This window comes from Ruditapes philippinarum, unplaced genomic scaffold (assembly GCF_026571515.1).
Source record: "Ruditapes philippinarum isolate M1 unplaced genomic scaffold, ASM2657151v2 ctg2932_1_1_1_1, whole genome shotgun sequence".
NCBI classification, from domain to species: Eukaryota; Metazoa; Mollusca; class Bivalvia; order Venerida; family Veneridae; genus Ruditapes; species Ruditapes philippinarum.
The window spans coordinates 36,156-56,031 of NW_026861576.1; the positions used below are offsets into that span (position 1 = coordinate 36,156).

Consider the following 19,876-nt stretch of genomic DNA (forward strand, 5'->3'; position numbering starts at 1 on the left):
CACTCTTCCAAATTTATTTACTATAATTATTACAGTTATTACACAATTTCAATTTAACACGATTTGGTTCAGAATTGCTTCCCTTTTCTTCCGCCTCTGTAAAAAGATTATATAGTAATACATAGTAGTTATAAAATATAATAAAGATAATTGTAAAGTTTATTTGGAAAAAAATCACTAAGAAATACACTATTATATCCTTATCCTTATTCTAGAAATACTAACTGAGATTTCGCTAAAAACGTATATACGATATAATCAAATACATAAATATTTACACCAGATAACAAACAGCAAGCAAACATCAACATATTTTATCATATTATGTTTTGACGTGTAAATGGCTGATATCATGCTTAAATATGGCGTTCTCCAGCAGTTATCAATCCAATATTTTACAACCATTTAATAAATGAATTTATTGAAATGATAAATGTAACTGTAGATATGAGATGAAGATATTTTTCATTGCCGAAGATCAACTTTTATATTGGCGCTCATTCACTCACCCACTCACTCTGTCAGTCAGTGAAATATATCTTGTTGTTTATTATAAACAAGCAGAAAGCCTCTTCACAAAAAGGAAACAAATAAAACCCTATTATGTTGTTTTGAAATTTATAATTTTCCAGCAAGATCAAATCAAAAACAAAATGGAAATTGATAATATAAGGAAAGAAATAAGAAGATACGAATACTGAAACGCCTGCAAAACATCTCAAGAGGAATAGAAAGGTTCAGAACATATGACACTATGTATTATTATATGATCTAAATATAGCTGCAATCTCAATGGTCCAAACAGTAGTCAGCACAACTTTTTATAGAATCATATTCACTTGTGTAATATTATATTCACTGGCTCAATTGGATTTTTTAAATTCTTATAGCCTACTCATATAATAAAGTAATTATTGACAAGGTAGACATTGAATATGATGGTGATATTCACCGGCAGAAAGTCATATTGACCTCGGCTATCGCCTCAGTCAATATGTCATCTGCCTTTGAATATCGCATCATATTCAATGGCACCCTAGTCAATAATTGTATAATATCATATCTGAACTATACATATGTATGCTCATTGTCGATTAAAATAATACTCCATTGAATCAATTGTTTTTGTCGTTTTGCAACTTACAGCTGGCTGGCAGTTTGATCCAGTGTACGGGTAGCCATATACTGCGCACTTGTTTTCACAATACTTTCCACAAAGCGCACGAAGATCGGGGTCATTACAAATACAAATTTCATTCTGAAGCTGTTCACAGATTACCTCTGAAGCCACAGGGTCTCCACATTTATTCAACTGCACATCCACAGGCTTTTCTGTAAGTGAAATAATCAAATTGATTAACTTTGTCATTACACTTGGTTTTTGGTTAATGTCTGCAAAAGGCCCACAAAGTAACCCTTAATGCAGTTGCTTTTAAAATAAACAAATTGTAATCTTGTAAACACTCATTTTCAGTCTTAATACTTAAATGTAAACAATAAATAAACGACACGAAGCGAGAAGATACAACTTTATCAAATCCCTTTAAGTGGACAGTGAACTTATATTTTGATAATTCAACAGTGAAATTAATAGATATAATTTTCAAAGAAGCTGGACAATATCTAATTGGATGATTTGTAAAGTAAAATTATATTTCGCTCGTCGAAGGTTCACTGTTTGAAACATACTTCGATATTACGTACAACACAAAACCATGTCCTCATTGTAATTATTAAAGTCTCAGAAGTGCAACGTAATGATTAAGAACATGGAACACTTAAAAAACATAACAACGGCAATATTGATTTGTTGTATAAAATTTTCCGCATAAAGTAATTTACTTTATATTATAATCATTATCATTAATAGTAAAACAATTATTATTACTATTATTATAATTATTATTATTTATTAATATTATTATTATTATTATTATTATTATTATTATTATTATTATCAATGGTACATATTAATGTTGGTCCCTATGATGTTACTTACGGGCACATTTCCCACATGTTTTCCTGCAATACTGAACAGCATATTCTTCCCTGCCACAATACACTTTTTGTGCCCCTTTTGAAGAACAGTTTAGGTAATCCCAGCATGAGTCTAAAATAAAGGGCACATTTATTATGTTTAAAAGATGTTTTAGTCAACAAATACACCGCTTATAGTTACAAGTTATAAACAAATAATATTTGGTATGAAGATTTTACCATTATATCAACATTCCTTATCTCCGATATCTTTTTTTAGCTTTGTACAAATAACAAAAAAACACTTTTTAAATGTGTTATTTCAGATTGTTCGATTTTCTTCTCATGAAATCAAACGGAAATATTAAAGGACCAACCACACAAGCCACACGACCGACGACACAGCTTCCAGGCGGCTGCCTTTTCCTTACATACTTCAGTTAGTATATCTGGTATTGTACAGCCAATAGATGTTGGATCATCTTGACATGGATCTAAAAAGACAAAAATCGCATTAGATAACATAAGGGGTAGAGGTAGACAGATTTGAAGTACATAGAGAGAATCGTGCTTACACTAGCAGCGATTCAGATGTGTTTTATTTCTCTTCTTAAACGTTTAATTTATAGCATGGGGTTGAGGAAAACAAATCCCTTTGTAAATTCTTAACATAGAATTATTTTGTCTGCTTTTCACCTTTTCCGAATAACTTGAAAATATTTGATCCTAGGGTATTAACATAATTGCTTAGGTTGCGGTCGGTCGAATTCCGGCCAAGGCATCTGAAAATTGTTTATTTTTAGTATTAATAACATTATTTCTAACGAAATTAGGGGGCGTCCATGGCTGACTTGTTAAGGTCGACTTCAAACCATTTGCCTCTCACTGATGTGGGTTCGAATCCCGACAGGGACTTTTGGATTCGTTCAAGGGAGGAAGCTATCCAGCTAGCTTACGGAAAGGCGATGGTTCTACTCAGGTGCCCGTTCGTGCAAAATATGTATGCAAAATAATGCACGTAAGGGCTCCTGAGGTCTCCCTCCACCAGTTTAGCTGGAACGTTGCGATATGACATATACTTTGTCGATGTGACGTAAAACCTAAAACAAACAAACAAACAAAAATAACGAAATTAGCCACAATATGCTAAGATACTCTATGGTTATGTTTCTGATAAACAATACAAACTATTTCAAAGCAGAATTTCATACTGTTCATTATTTTAGAAGTTGTTTATATATATCTCTTATGATGTATATTTAAGCCCAACAAAATGCCATACACTAGCACGCTATCTTTTCGTTGAAGAAAAGGATTTGTCATCATTAAGTCTGGAGGCTATTTTAAGGTACCAACAGACACTTTCCGTGGTACTCACATAAATGTCATTTAAACCAACTTATTTTAGTAATAATTATTATTTATTTAATCTTTGTGAATTAAATGTCCTTGATCATCATAAAAGATAACATATTTGAAAAAAATGCCTTTGTAAATGATTGATTTTTAATAAAAATCCTAAAATTTTAAATCGTCATATCAAAGTCATTTTTTAATTCTTGTCATCAAACTTTTGGAAAATAAACATACTTATAATATCTGGGGAACCGTGTCTCAAATTTTTTCTATCTTTTCTCAAAAAAATATTACGTAAAGTCAAACATTTTATGCGACTTTTTTCACCATACATATATCGTAATTAAAGATAATTAAGTCGCTGATTGAGCAAACAAAAATCCCTGACACGGTTCCCTCCGTAAATGAATTCCCTTTCCTGGCTTTAAACCGCATGTTAATTGCTTGATTATTAAAAAGTTATGCCGATACAAAGTTAGTCCGACCCGCATCAAACAAAGTGTCATAAATCGGCTGTTCTCTCTCGGACCCCTACGTTTCACGCTAAATAATTGCATAATACACAAATATCGCACCAGAGAGGGTCACAAGTTGCGGCAACATACTCTCACAACATTTTATGACCCAGTGACATCTGACCAATTAAAAAGTTGCTGATTAATATCAGTTTGTAACATAAATTTCTTCAAATCTTAACGTGATTAACCGTCAGTCTGGTATCGGTCGCACATGTCACGTGACTTTAGGTAAAATTTGAGGCACTCGGTGGGGGGAAATGGAACGTATTTGCGCACCGCTAGCGGGGTATTTATTTGTTTCACTTTTGAAGTTTATTATTATTATCATCAGCATTATTATTATATTATACCAGTGTCACTCTGTCTGTGTAATCGTGTATGAAATTCCGTTAAAGTATAAATTAAAATAACAAAAAATTGAGCTTCTGACAGTCTTTTAAAGTCCATGGTAGATGTACAAATAAGAACGGGATATTATATATTTTTTCCGCCAAATTGATATAAATGCTTCACATATTTTAATAGAAATAAAAGGTATCACTCGATCATTATGATCTGAACTTCTTGACTTCTAATTTCATGAAACTCATCTATGCACGGCATAAAGATCCAGTTTCTACTGGGATATACAATAAATCCATACTTTGTCCCAGGTTTATTAGTACTGTGTTCGATTTACTAGCGAACAATTTATTCAAAACATTCACTGATAATATATTTTATTATCTTTCTTTATTGATTCATAGAGAAATAATCATCCTTAGACAACCTAAAATGGTTTAGATATTTGTCAGGGACACCTTACCACAAGTCATATAGGCGTTCACATAAAAAAATGTTGTCTGTTTTTGTTGTTGTTTTACTTGACATTGATAGAAAACGATGTTGAATGTAAAGCAAGCCCTTGAATCCGTACAAAAGTCCATAAACTCAATGTAATATTTATCATATTAACGGGACAGACAAATTATTTTCACACATTATGGATATTTTAGCAACTATATTTTTAATCAACCCCGTGGTCGTGCGATTTGCCGCTATGCTTAATTAATTATGTTTCATACTATTCATTATGTTACGTACTTTGGCCGACAATTTCTTATTCTATAAAAAAAGGCTAAATAAAAGGTAGACGATATAATTTTGGGATTTTCGTAAATCAAGTACGGTATTTGTACGATACATGGATTACGAGTAGTATGGACCAGTATGGACCGGTAATTAACGCATATATGGAACTACCGATTTCCCTCATTGATGCCTCAACAGGGGGCGGAGCGTTATCGATAATTGACAGGTTACGCGAATAGCAGATAAAAATGATACAGGTACCGTTATAAAACGTTTAAAAACACATTTTTTGGACTAACTGCTTCCAAAATTAAATCACGAATGTGTTCAGAAAAGATTGATAAATCTACTAAGCAAAAAATCTCATTTTAGGTATTTTCAGTGATAATTGACTCTGTTGTCACCTTAAGCATATAATTGTTTTATAACGCGAACAATTTTAAAGCAAATACCTTGAGCATTAAACAGCATTTGAGATATTAATCTTAAAACGGTAAATCATTTCAAGTAAATATCTATGATAGTTTTTGAGAAATTATTGTTACACAGGGTAAATCATGGCATCAAAAAGTGAAGCAAACGATTCCTAGAAATAAGACATGGTGATTAAAATTTAGACAGAAAGTGAAGATGTAAATTATAAATTATGAAAACCATAAAAATAATAAAATTGGCTTATGAAATGTTCTGATATTTGAAATAATAAATGTCTTTTACAATCTGGAAAAGAAATAAAATTGATGTAAATGAGTTTCAAATCATTAGGTGTTCATTTCGGCCGGATCCTTAAAAATTGTTGTTTTTGTTTTGCAAAATGTGTGTATTTGTTTTTGGTGTGGGGTGGTCTGGTGGCGCTTAAACATATTTACTCAATGCAAATTTCATAAAGGGTCATATGATGAGTTTGTAGTTTTAAAAGTGGATTGAGACTGAAGGTATACCCGATTAGACAATACATAATGAGCAATGATAAATTTAAATCGACTGTATCAATCAAAAATCAAAAATAACAAAATCGATGACAGCCAATAATATTTATGGAGGAACAATAGTATATTTTATCTGCCTCTTTGATATTGCAACACATTGTAAAATAGACAAAATAAGAATCCCTTAAGAAAGCCCAGTACGGAAAGAAATTTGAAAAATTGTAAACCAATTAAAAGTAAATAGTTGGTAGTTTCTAAGAAAATTAAATTTACAATGTAACCTTTTATCTATTAAAGGCGAGAGAGAACTTAACCTTTCATCCCAAAATCAGTGTGACAGAACTCATCAAGGTGTTTCCACGAATAAACGTCCAATTGTATGACTTTAATGACAATAAACTTAACTTAAGAAAGGTTAACGAATACCGAAGCTGACGGCAATGAGTGGGTTAAGCCAAAACCCCATCAACTGGAGCTCATAACTTCTAGTGATAAGCCGTGGTGATTAACATTTAGTCCAAAAGCAAAGATGTGATTTGGCACTAATATTACGCAATTATAAAATTTCATGATGAAATTGTTTTATATTTAAAACATTAATGTCTTGTAACTTCTGGAAAACAATAGAAGTATTAGAAATTTGTCATTTGGGTCCGGATCCTTAAAAGTAGTCCTTACACGACTTATTTATGAATTATTTTTGTTTGAAGTTTGCGTTATGTGGTAACATTCCAGCTTCCGAAAGTGGATTGAAACTTCAGGTAAATCTCCATGGATGTATTTAGTATAATGAAGAGTGCGCACTGATGAATTTGAATCGTGAAACAAACTATAAAAAACGGAATAGCCTAAGAAAGTTTTTTTTTGAAGAAGGGTTAGTATGTTTACAATAAAAAGAAACTCAATCTTAACACATATTGAAAAAACACCACAGGCATCACATCGATTTTCTACCTTGACTAGCATTATTTAAAATTTATATAATAAATATACAACCATTTGCATTGAATAGATTAATCTTTTTATACAATTTGTGTAAAATAGTGACATAAAGTTATACAAAATTGAAAAGGTCATTGTCATCATCGACCATGCATTGTTACAGATAAGTCAATTTTAAACATCACGTCATTAATTTATTGTTGGACTATATATAACAAAGTTTATAAGGATATTTAGATACAATAATCGTCAAATATGAGGAAACTTAATCATTTGTGATAATCAGTGAAACCAAAAAAAAAAAAAAAAAAACGTAATAAAAGTCAACCTTTCGGAGTTGTTGTAGGTGGCGTTGTAGTGCTGAAAAATTCTGAAAGAAAAATATACACATGTTCATCTTTCTCTTTGAGCATTGTATATAAATGTTTGATAAGTAACTGAGAGAGACAGGGGGGGGGGGGGGTGCAGAGAGAGAGAGAGATAAAGTGATATGTACAAGTAAAATAATTGAATCATTAAAATTGTATTAAACTATTTTTTTTTGTACCATAGCATACTGTTTTGAATTTTGTTAAGAAATACGTCCGAATGGCAGACTAAAAAGAAATATGTAAGTATATTTCATTATAGCGAATGCTGCATGCACAAAAACATTCTTAAACATTTAAGAGACACATATGCCTCAGAAATCCACATTCTTTAATAAATAAACAAACTAGTATTTTGACTTCAAAACAAAATACTAAATTACTATAATTATACAAAGTGCCAACACAGTAACAGCAGCAAAGATAGTTAATATATGGCAAATGCGTATTTATTTAGAAACTATCACAAGATAAAATATATAAAGTGGAAATAAAAATTCTTGCATTTATGAGGCGCAATAGACCTTTTGTTTGAACATCTTAATTATGTTTAACTACAATATTCATAAGTGTTGAGTAACAGACACATTCATTCAGTGTTACAACTTTTTGGAGGATCGACCAAAGTATTATGAACACAATATAATTTTTATGTAAATGAAATTCTTAAACATATTGTTATAGACACAGCTTTATCACTTGAAAAATAGTAAATTGTAAAATAAAAATATATTCACTATCATGGTAATTTCTGATCGAGAAGGTCTACAAATCCTTCGTAGATTGATATTCCAAATAACATACTCATCTGTTGCATTAGTTTAAACTGTGTACCTTCATAAATTTTATTTATTTCGTGTTTTATTCCTTACTGAAAATTTTATATATATGAACCTTTACTTTAAACATTTTCATGAATTTATTATCGAGCTTTAAAATCTCACAACATGTTTAAACTATTTTAAACATTTTTGTCATGAATGATAACATTTCCAGTAATGATTATTGACAAAAATAAAATAAAGATTTTGTCACCTGGACATGAAATTTCAGTGCACAAACCAACGTTGTATTGTTTTCCACCTTGACTTTGTATACACTCGTTATCGCTCCCAGTCGAACAGTTTCTTTCTCGTCTTTGGAAACATGCACCTTGTTGTTCTTGACAAAGCCAACTTCCCCATGGTAACCAGTAGGGTTGCTGAGAAGTGGTAGGCGTTGTTGGTGGTAATGATGACGTCATAAGGGGTGTCGATTGAGTGTTTGTAGTTGTTACAGTTCCAGTTTGTGCAGGTATTGTTGCAGGTGTACTTAATGATGTCATTTGGGAGGTTGTAGAATGACCATACAATAAATCTTAATGAAAGTATTAAAGAGTACTCATTACAGAATATAATAGGAATATCAAAATATATTATGAATAATTAAGTTTCAATAATGTTATCGGAGTATTGAAAGAAGAAAATGAAAAAAAAATCTTAATGAAAGGCATGGAAAACAAAGATATTGAAGATTATGACCAAATATATTTAATGTCTCTGGCTAGATAATTTGTAGCACAGTTCAAACACTGTTTAACTCGTGGGCGATATCTCATATTTATTGAAGGCGGAACTCTTTCCGTGTGGTTGTATGCATGTTTCTAGGTATGAACGTCACGTGCGAAAAACCAACGGCGTTCGGTATGCTAGCTGTGAGTAGCCTTGACACACATGAACGAGTTCAAAGTCCATAACGACATTTGTGTCCACAGTGATAAAAGGGCAAGTGGCTTGAATTCAATAAACTTAACGAATCGGCCATAGAAGCTCCTTCAAATGTTTTCAATAAATTACTATTCAACTCGTATTCATATAAATATAATGTATTGCATTCAATTAGAGTCTAGAAATTCAGATAACCTAAATATATATGAATTATGAACATATTTTTACAAAGATATTGCCACGGAAGGTAAAATATACAGTAAAGCAGAAAAATATACATATAAAGTATTCACTGTTATGATCATAAATAAACATTATGCAAAATTATGTATCTACGTACTGCATTTTTGACATGTCTTTGGGCAAAGTTTAAGAGCACCTTCAGGGTCCGAACAAATGATAGACTGAAGAATGGCACAATTTGCATCAGGGTTATCGACGCAGATATCTACAATATGATTTGCTCATTAAAATAAATTTAAATTGCAAGCGTCTAACAAAACACCAAATTTATAGCATAGTTCTTTGCGAGTGATACTATTCACTATTCATAAACCGCTGGAAAGATATCAGACTTGTTTTCAATCCATAAAACATGTGTATCTTACTAATGTTAAATAACGTAATGCGCTTTACAGAGCAAAGTGAACTACATTTTTATATATCTATTGTAGAATATCACATAAATTCATTTAAAAGTTTGAAACATTAAGCATTTAAATAAAGAAAGAAATATAAGCATATACACCTGCAGGTGGAGCCAATTTTACGGGTGGGAGTAATCCAAATTCTGAAGTTAGCAAACATTATGTTATTAAATACCAATGTTAAAAATTGATAATTAAATCAACAAGAAAAGGTTAACACTAGCAAGTATAGGTAGTATTCTAATCTACATGAAATAAGAAAACAACGCGATTAATTTAATGGTATTTAGGAATCAGGCCATGCACGAATGTGTGATGTTTACCAAATATTTTGTTATTATGTTGACCTTGTTGTTTACGTGATAACTCATTAAATACTGAAATATCAACAAAAGCAATTAAGGAAAAACGATGACGTTTACTTACTACACATATTACACGTTTTCGGGCATAAAGTAGCGCTGGTGTATTCAGACTTGCACACAAATTTTTGAACTAATGCACAATTCGTCTGCGGATCGTCTTGACATTCATCTAAAATAGATTGAGATTGCCTATAAATATTCTAAACATATCTTAGACAAAGGCAATTGAAAAATAACAAGTGAGTGTTTTCTTTGAACAGTACTATATCGTTTATTATTTACATATTTAATTTAGACAAGGAATTGCAATATTTAGGTTGTATTATTTTGTTTTTCTTAACTAACTATAGGAAATAGACGTACAAACAAACAAACAAACACACAAATACACAAATACACTACAAGAGTTGAACTTACGTGGACACTGTGTTATGTTGCACGGCTTCAATTCGACGCCGTTAAAGCACTGAGGTGACCCTGTACTCTTTGGATCACGACAATAGCTTTGAGCATCTGCTACTGAGTTATTTGGAAAATTGACGTTAGTGTCTCCAGTCTTCGCAACATAATTTGTCCAGGACATGCATGTATTGTTTTCGCTATCAACATTTACATAGCCTTCATATTGTGAACTTTGATTCGCATAAAAACACTCTAAAATACAAACATGATAAAACAAACACTTACTACTAAAAGAAATTTTGTAAAAAAGTAAAATATTTATAATGTCGTTTTTTTGCAGTTGCAAAGTTTCGCTTATGCAACAAGCCAAAACATGTTTAATGTTGCTAATAAGCAAATTGTTTTTGTATGTATTTTTTTAAACACGAAAGCATAGTTGTAGCCAAAAAGTGCGAGACAAAATGACTGTTTTTTAATGTTAATATAATTTAATAGTCAGCAATCATTATCATATTTTGCAAAGTCGAAAGCATATTGTATCGGCCAATTGTATAATACTGAGATTTTTTAAATTAAAAACTTTTTATGCCGATGGTATTGAAGTGGGGCAAATAATAGTCTTGATATTATAACATAATAACAAGCAAAGTGATAATTATCATGTGATATAAGTTTTGTACAAAATATATCGTTCAATTTGAAGATACTGTGTTTGGAAAAAACAATTTGTCCTGTTGCTTAGGTTTGTTTTAACAGTGTGCTAATTAATGAGTAAAATGAGAAGCACTCACTAGTGCACGAATATAATACGCTCTTTCTTGATTTGCATTAAGGGTACTTTTAGTGAAACCACAGGACCATGTGTTAGCTATTTAGCAAATTAGAAAAAGTAAATTAATACCGTCCAAAAAAAGCCAATTGTGAAAATGTTGCATACTCGGTTTAATTTATCCAGTGGTAATTGCAAGATATAGTGCGTTAGTTATTTACATTTTTTTTCGTATTAATATGACTATTTTACTGCGTCAAGGAATATAGCGTCAGGTTTTGCGTAAATGAATATAATATACATATGTTCATTTATATTTATTTACAGAGAGTATTTAATGATATGTTAAAAATGTTTGTTATATTTCTCAGCAAAAAGTAAACAATGAATCCTTAAAGAAATCCAATCTCGACACTGACGGAAAAGTTGATTTAGTACGAGTGAACATTTTTATGGAATACAAGCTAGTGTATGCGGCCTTACTGTGAACTTTATGTTTAAATAAAAAGATGTATGTAGAAAATTAACCATTTAAATGTTGTTCCTTGTATCTTTAAATATTGTGAAGGAATAGATAAAAATTTAAGATAGGATGGCGAAATCATTGATAATATAATAACATTGTGATTATGTTTATAAGCTACCTTTGAATGCGGATGTATGAATATTGAGAAATAACCTACCCTGACAATATGGCACTGGGCAAAATTCCCAGTCAAAAGAATCTGATACGTAGCACCACGGGAAACCTCGCTCTAAAACAAAAAAGAAAATTTTATTAAGGTTTTGTAGTATATAAAGTATATTGATTTGAGAAGATTTAAAACTTAATTCATTGAAAGAGTTGAATAATAATAATAATAATGATAATAATAATAACAATATGAACAAAAGGCAAATACCTATGAGTACATATATATAAACATATAATACAAGTTATCTTTTGAAAAATAAATCAGTCCAATTCTATATTAATCATCATAAATGTATGTAATCGTAAAAAAATATCAATCATCACTGCATGCAATAGAAATATGAAATTAATCTTATTAATTAAGCATACATGTACAACAATTTAGATATTTCAAAACTTGCCCAACTAGATAAGAAAATTGACGTTTTCACTATTTTGGAGATAGATATTGCGAACAAAAAGATGAATGACATCGAGGTTAGGTACAAACCTACAAAAGTGGACATCTATCACATAACTTCCGGTTTCATAATATTGTAAACAAACATTGGAATTGACAACCTCCTAAGTAACATGCCGACAATGTTCTTTATATTTTTTCAGTGATGTAAGCATAGTGTGCAGTGATGTTAGCATTTTGTGGTGTAATAGAGGTTCAACAAATGACCATCTGAAGGCCAAAATCTTATTTAAGATAATAGTTATACGAGGATTGATCAAAAAGTTCTTGGCCCGATTTACTTCCGGTAGTCAGAGAACCCAACTGATGTTTACTTTTCAATATATAATCGCCCTCTACATAAATGCACTTTGCCCACCTGTGCACTAACTTGTTTAACCCTTCAGAATAGAATTCTCTATTTTGGTCCTCAAAGAACTCATTGGCCACCTCCATGACACCTTCATTGCTTCTAAAACGTCTACCACGATGCTTGGTTTCTAGTTTTGGAAACAGGTAGAAGTCAAAGAGAATCAAGTCCGGAGAATATGGGGGATGGGGAATAATATTTTCAAAGCGCAGTCAGTTGCAGCAGCCTTCCCAACTTGGGACTTGTTAGCTGACGCATTGTCATGCAGGAGCAGAACGCATTGAGTGAGATTGCCCCTCCTGTAACGCGCGATTTCTTGACGCAGATGTCTCAACTCGTTTGCATAGTACGTACCGTTTATAGCACGACCTTGCTCTTAAGTCAATCATGATTATCTCCTGACTATCCTAAAAAAATGAAGCCATCATCTGTCTTGCTGACAGCACTCTCTTGAATTTCTTCGGAGGGGTGAGGCAGGGCATGCTCTGATTTTGTTGGATCCTGGATCGAAGTGATTGGCCCATGTTTGATCTTCAGTTACGATCCGGTAGATAAAATCAGGTTCATCCTCGTATCGTGTCAAGCCTGGTCAGTTTCTGGTCGTCAGTCAGCTCTCTGGGGACCAATCTAGCGGAAACATTTGACATGTCAAAAACATCAGTCAGAATTGCCTGAACTGAACCAAAGGTTACACCCACTTCCTATCAATGTTTCGCAGGTCTCGTCTTTTGTCGCACACGACCAGATAGTGCACAGCTTCGGCAGTTTCATCGTTGGTGGCCACTTTTGGCCGCCCAGGCCGCTCGTCATCTCCAATGCTCTCCCTGCCCCTTTTAAATTCAACAGCCCATTTTCTCACAGTGCTGTAGGGGACTCCGACTTCCTAGGACATCCCTTTCTACAGAGGTATTTAATGACGGCTTTGATTTCAACTTTCTCCATTTGGTCTAAATGACACACCCATCTAACTGATCAAAGTGTGTTTTATATTACTTAATCTGTGTAAAACCGCGTGTAACTCGGTCAGTAATCTTTAATACGATATCGGTATTGACGTTTCATGTGTAAATGTGTAGTGGCAAGAAGTATATCGGCCCGAGAACTTGTTTTATCATACCTGGTAAGCTATTGTTGTATTGTTGATATGATATAACTAATTGTTCCGAGCAAACAATAATAGTTACTGTAAACATATCTATATATATTATAACATGAATAAAATTATAACAAGTTATTTAAAAATCATATATATATGGGTACCAACCTGCATGTGGACACACGCAAAATATATAGAATCAATAAGCTAAAAGAACTTACTGTCTGGATCCCGACATTTATTGGCAGCAACAATTATTGACTCATCAGGGAAGCCGGCAAGTGTTGGGTCAAGCTGAGACCAGGTCAAACAAGTTTTTCCAGAAACAGAGGTTGCATAAGCACCCATATATTTGTTACTGTCATAGAAACAATCTGAAAATAGAATAAAATGAGTGCTACTTTAATATAAGAAAGACTGATGTTTTGTTTGACTTTCATTGAATTATTAAAATGATTTCTTCTTAACAAAGAAACTACCAAAAACAAAACAAAAACAAAAGACCTACTAAAAGTAGCAAAATATATTTGACGGTACATTAAATTTGACACTTATGCACTTACCTTAACGTGATTTTGTGTCAAAAAGCATGTATTTTGATTACTCATATGTGTTTGTGTAAATCGTTAATGATTCTTATAGTTCTTGTGTTTACATCGACATAAGAGTTCAAAGAATACTTAACAATACTTTCTAGATTTTCGGGCTCAAGAAAACTGGATGTAGGATCATTTATATAAGACAAAGAAAGCTGCTGTCTTAGTAAAAACCATCGATCTTTTGTAGGCTAGCGAGATGGCTTTCTCACATGAACGAATCTAAAGTCACAGACGAAATGAGAACCGACTTTAACAGCGGTGTGAAACAAATGATTATTTCTTAAAGTTGAGTAAGTTAAACTTACCAGTTGGTGGTACTGTTGTAGTAGCCGGTTTTGTTGGAGTAATAGATATTACTGAAACGTTTGCCATAAGAATAATAATATAAACAAACAATTATTAATAAAACCAATCGCTGATTTAAGTTCCTTGATTAATTATACTGAAACCTATTGCAGTTTATTTCATAAAACTGTTAGAAGACTATTTTACAATTTTCAATTATAATAAACATGACATTAATACTAATATTATATTGCATGTAGAATTACTGTTGATAAATGATGAATAAGAAAAAGCTGAAAGGTCATTGTTGTTCAATCCAGAAACGAAACGACTGTATTCGAAGCAAAATTTCCAAAGAAAGAAAACAAAAACACGATTGTGTTATGTTAAGTTGTAATTTGAGAATTACGATATTAACTTTACATAAGAATCCCTGAAATGTTTCGATACAATCCATTTTAAGGACATTTTTTATCGAACAAACGGGCATTTTCTTTAAACTAGGCAATTTAAAATCTTTAAGAACAAATACAAAGTTTTTATACCTGTATTACTACCTTGGACGGTTGTTGGCGGTTTACCTGTATTATGGCCTGGATTGACTGTAAAACAAAAATAAAATAGACATAATAAACTTTTGTGTTTCTACCCCCTTCAGTCGGTAGGTTTTTTAAAACTTCCTTGATAATTATTAGTTTTCTCATTTATTAACACCTTAAATAATTTTGCATTCTATGTAGCAATACTGAATAAAAGCATGTCAAGTGTTAATTTACAGTGAATCAAAACAGATTTTTATGTATACTCATGTGTTTCTCATGTTTGAGTTAATAAAGAAATGTTCGGATCTGTTCTGTTCTTTTCTGTTCTGTAGGAAAATGTAGGACAGTATGTGAATTAATTTAATACAGCAGGGCAAGAAGATTCGTGTTTTAACAAAAATGGATTTTTTTCGAGGATTTTTAATTCATGGATTGTTTGTGTTTGAAATAAGCAAATTGCAAATAATGTGAAACATAAATAATATTTAATAACTTTACAGCAGAGAAAATACAATTTCGTTGGATCCTTAATTAAGTGACTGACATAGTAAACCAAGAACATAAGTGTCTCTCGACATATAATGAGTATGAAGTACAATTATTAATTGTAACCATTTTCTCGTTGTAATTAATTTTTCATTCTTTGATTAAGAAAAAATTAAGTTTGCTTAGAAATCATGAAATGCTACAGAGAATATACCAAAGTCTTTTATATTTATCCGTTAGAAATTATTCGCAACTTTTATTAAAGCAAACGAGTGAGAAAAAATGAGAAAAAATGTTTGATCATTTACCACATGTGCCGCAGAATTCTCTACATGCATACGAGGAGTATCTGGGGTCTTTGCAAAGCTCTGGAGACTGCAGAATCACTATTTGACATGATGCTGGGAATAAATCTACACAGAAGTCCTGTCTTTCCGGAGGCGTGATCAGCTCTAAAACATCAATTCCTGTAACAAATTTGTTATATCATATTTGATTATCAGCAACATTATATTGTCAGGAGTAGCTGGTCCCGTGTTTACTAAAAAGATAAGGATCAAATGAATCAATTTAATTTATTATATTTTAAAACTAAAATTGATCGTATTTTGGTAAATAAATAAACTGTGAAAAATGCTGATTTGCAAAGAAACAACCTTATTTAGGGAAAAAATAGAAGATTAAAAAAGTAAATAATCATTGGATAAAATAAGGATCACTTTTCGGATCAAGGTCAATATTTCGATCAACTGTAGAATGTACATATATAGTATAATCATAACACCTTATCCTAAAACTCTATATTTATGTTATGTGAAATCCTGATCCTTATATCTTAGTGAACACGGCGCCTGAAATCATTATCATTTAGAAATTTAGGACTATATAATCAACAGTACCTTTTCCTTATTTGCATTATTACTTTTATATTAAAACTTCTTTCGCTTAAATTTGTCTGCAATGATTTGCATGAATAAAGGATATTGAATCAGTAGAAGTTAATTGACAGAGTTCAACAGAATTATAATGTGATTACCTATGGCGAGTATGACATTATTTTATTACATTCAGTAATGAACCTACACGAATATAATGTGCGATTTAACGCATATCAAAATAAAGACTTTTAAAAATGCAAATAAATTATCTTTCACTGACGCGCCTTTAGGGTATTTTAACGTCTAGCGCGTCTTTGCACTAAGGTTTGTATAACGCAAATTACGGCCCACGAAAATAGTATGCACGGTCGTGCAATACCACTTTTACGAAGTCCCACAATCTGTACAGGTATGTGATAAATAATTAATTTTAATTTTGAAGGTGCAAAATATAATTGTCCATTTTCTTGAAAAAGTATAATTAAGAATCCAATAAAATGTAATTGGATACCTTTTATTGCTTGGTTTTATAAGAAGTCAGTACAAAGTACAGATTAAAGCAAAGGTCGCAAGCGATACCGTCACAAACATATTGTTTGTTACCTGAAGATATGTTACTTGACATTCCACAGAGCTCTCGGTTACAGTTGCCAACGGCATCCTGGCAGCATTTGCTGCAGTATTTTTCCATCCCAATTTGATCGTCTGCCACAAATCTTTTCTTTCCTACCAAGCTCGGTGAAGGACTTTTGGTAGCAACTGTTTTGGCACATGCCTGAATTAAAATTAAAATATTTTGGAATTGTTGAATGAAATAGTAAATACGCAGTTATAAATGAGTGCTTTCCACCCGTAAAGTGGAAAGTTATATTCCAAACAATTGTCTATTGCATTTTAAACATGATTTGTATCTTCTTACAAAATATATGTATATTAAAGTAGATTCGGCAGAAGTGACTTAAACCTAAATTGAAATTTTATATGTGTGGTTACGTAATTTATTTGTTAACAAACATGTGTTTCGACAACGCATTATTATTACATGCTTTTCATGTAATCAAATATTATCATAGGTTAAATACAGTTAAGCATGTGCTTTTGCATATGATAAATCTGAAATATCTTTCGCATGCCCTTTTCTTTTTTTAGAAGTCTCAGTGAGTATGGATTCTATCGATAATTTACCACTGATTTCATAAATATTGAGTGTTAAAATTATTAGGATTGCTCTTTTAAGTGGAAGTATAAATTTAACAGCGTTATTTTCACAACAAGTGGTGTATCAAATTCAGTGAACGGAATTGACACCTGCTTATGCTGGTAAATAGTACGGTACAAAGAATCGAAGGCGGCGCAAAAATGTGTTTCTAGATGCAAAGATATGAATTGTGTGTACTAATAAGTGTCAGTGTTCACTTCAATTTGAACTAAGTAAACAACAAAAGCAAATTTAACCTGAAACTGTTGGCTGTTACGGATTTGCACTTTTATTCTAAATAGTAGCATTGATCATTAATAAATTATAGATAGATAAAAATATTATTGCTGGCTTATGAACAGTGCAGATTGAGAAAATACTAAATGTAGGCCGACTTTGATGTAAATGAATATCACAATGCACATGCTCTTCAAATAGGATAAAGATATAAAATATGAAGATATTGTTTTTGTTTAAGTGAAATATGGAATATATTTTCACGAAACATGATAAAATGCCACATATTTTCACGAACCGGGACGGCGAGTGAAAATATGAGGATTTTTATCATGTTTCGTGAAAAATATATACCATATTTCATGATAAACAAAAAATGACCTTTTTATTTAATTTTACTATCAAAGAAAAATGGTTACGAATCCCCTTGATTGCGACGCAACTGCAATTGTACAGCGCGTAGTAATATATTGATTATTTATAGATGCGTCTTGTTTTGCACGCGATGTTTTGCGCTACATTGTGACGTCACGTAAAATTTTTTTTAATCGTCTGTCTGACTGAATTAAAGATAATGGTGTTCGGATTTATGTTCTTAGTTAGACCATTTTCTATCATTCTACATAGTTTTCAAAACAAAAAACAATCAACAAAAGGTTGTTTTTTATTTATCAGATTTTTTAAACAAAATGGCGAAAGAAGTCCCTTACAATAAATATGCGTTTTGACTCCTCCCACTTCCATATTTATATTTCATATTTATTTCTTACAAATATGAAGTATATTTGACTGATTTAATACCATACTTCATGGTAAAAAAATAAATAAAACAACATATTTGTTTGATTTGTTTGATTAATTTTTAGAAGATAAAATATAATTAACAAAACATAACATAATCTGTTTATAATCACAGGCCCGACCATTTGCAACAAAAAGGGCATTTCATAAGAAACGAGTCCATCACCTGCTTCGCATATTCAGCAAAACTGCTGCTACTTTCGGGATTCAGTGTGTTCATGGGTCAGAGTGAGATCTAAACTTATTCATTTTCTTTCGTGCACTTAGATAAATATTAGAAGATTTCACTCAAAAGACAGTTCGTACTTAAAAAGAACTCCCTATACATTTTCCTCAAAAGTATAATTGCCTGTTAACTGGTTATCTTAAAAAAGTTAAATAGAATGCCGGTTTCTTCCGAGGACTTGTACTCGGTAGCGGGAAGACACGTTGATTTTTAACACGATCGTATCACATTTATTCGAAACATTGAGAACAAAACTGTTTCTCAGATTCCTGCATTATTGTTTTTTTTAATCTTGTGCGAACGGTCATTTCTATAGAACAAAACAACAACAGCAAAAACACCAACAAAGAATTGAAGGTCTGTTATTAAATATTTTAAATCTTTGATTTGTCAATGGGGCGTTTAAGTTCATCATTTTTTTGTTTTTATTAGATTCCTATTTTCCATTATTGTTGTTCTTAACAAACACAGTGACAATAAACAGAACGCAGCAAAATACAAAGTGACACCAAAATAGCACAAAGCACAAAAAGAAGATCAAATTTATGAAAAATTAAATGTTTTAAAGTTTACGTGCTTGCGATACATCCCCCTTTTGTACCATTGCACCTTCATTGATATACTCCGTGTAACACAGCATGAAAAAAATTTTAAGAAATAATGTAATAGGGAATTATTTAAACCTCACAAACATCATTGTTTCTTAATTTTTGCATGCATATCGGGGATAAATTTCGGTTACAATCTTATTTGAAACCCAAAAAGAAGTTTTAAATATTATTTGTCCTTTATTTGTTATGCCTGAATCTCATTTGAAATATAAAATGCTCTACAGATGATATTTGTTAAACGATATTTCAATTCATCTCCTATTGATATGTCTTCCTTATCTTCGGTTCAAATATGTGAAGTGCAAAAAAGTACCACTTTAGACGGGGCTAGGAGGGCCTGAGCAATGTTGCATTTTCTTTTATC

The 19,876-nt window shown here is 31.7% G+C and overlaps 1 protein-coding gene across 1 annotated transcript in view; it reads right to left on the minus strand.

Moving 5' to 3' along the window:
• Nucleotides 1–19,876, minus strand: part of LOC132716230 (uncharacterized) — a 25,941-nt gene continuing 6,065 nt past the window's right edge. Inside the window, exons 6-22 of the mRNA XM_060699455.1 lie at nt 19,503–19,538; nt 17,043–17,214; nt 15,870–16,028; nt 15,079–15,135; nt 14,554–14,604; nt 13,871–14,023; nt 11,734–11,805; nt 10,297–10,533; nt 9,941–10,048; nt 9,616–9,657; nt 9,208–9,315; nt 8,197–8,517; nt 7,122–7,163; nt 2,355–2,471; nt 2,000–2,110; nt 1,145–1,332; nt 1–96 (exon numbers count right to left, since the gene is read on the minus strand). Coding sequence (XP_060555438.1) covers nt 49–96; nt 1,145–1,332; nt 2,000–2,110; nt 2,355–2,471; nt 7,122–7,163; nt 8,197–8,517; nt 9,208–9,315; nt 9,616–9,657; nt 9,941–10,048; nt 10,297–10,533; nt 11,734–11,805; nt 13,871–14,023; nt 14,554–14,604; nt 15,079–15,135; nt 15,870–16,028; nt 17,043–17,214; nt 19,503–19,538 — 2,022 coding nt within the window. The 3' untranslated portion in view covers nt 1–48. The remainder of the gene's footprint in view (nt 97–1,144; nt 1,333–1,999; nt 2,111–2,354; nt 2,472–7,121; nt 7,164–8,196; nt 8,518–9,207; nt 9,316–9,615; nt 9,658–9,940; nt 10,049–10,296; nt 10,534–11,733; nt 11,806–13,870; nt 14,024–14,553; nt 14,605–15,078; nt 15,136–15,869; nt 16,029–17,042; nt 17,215–19,502; nt 19,539–19,876) is intronic.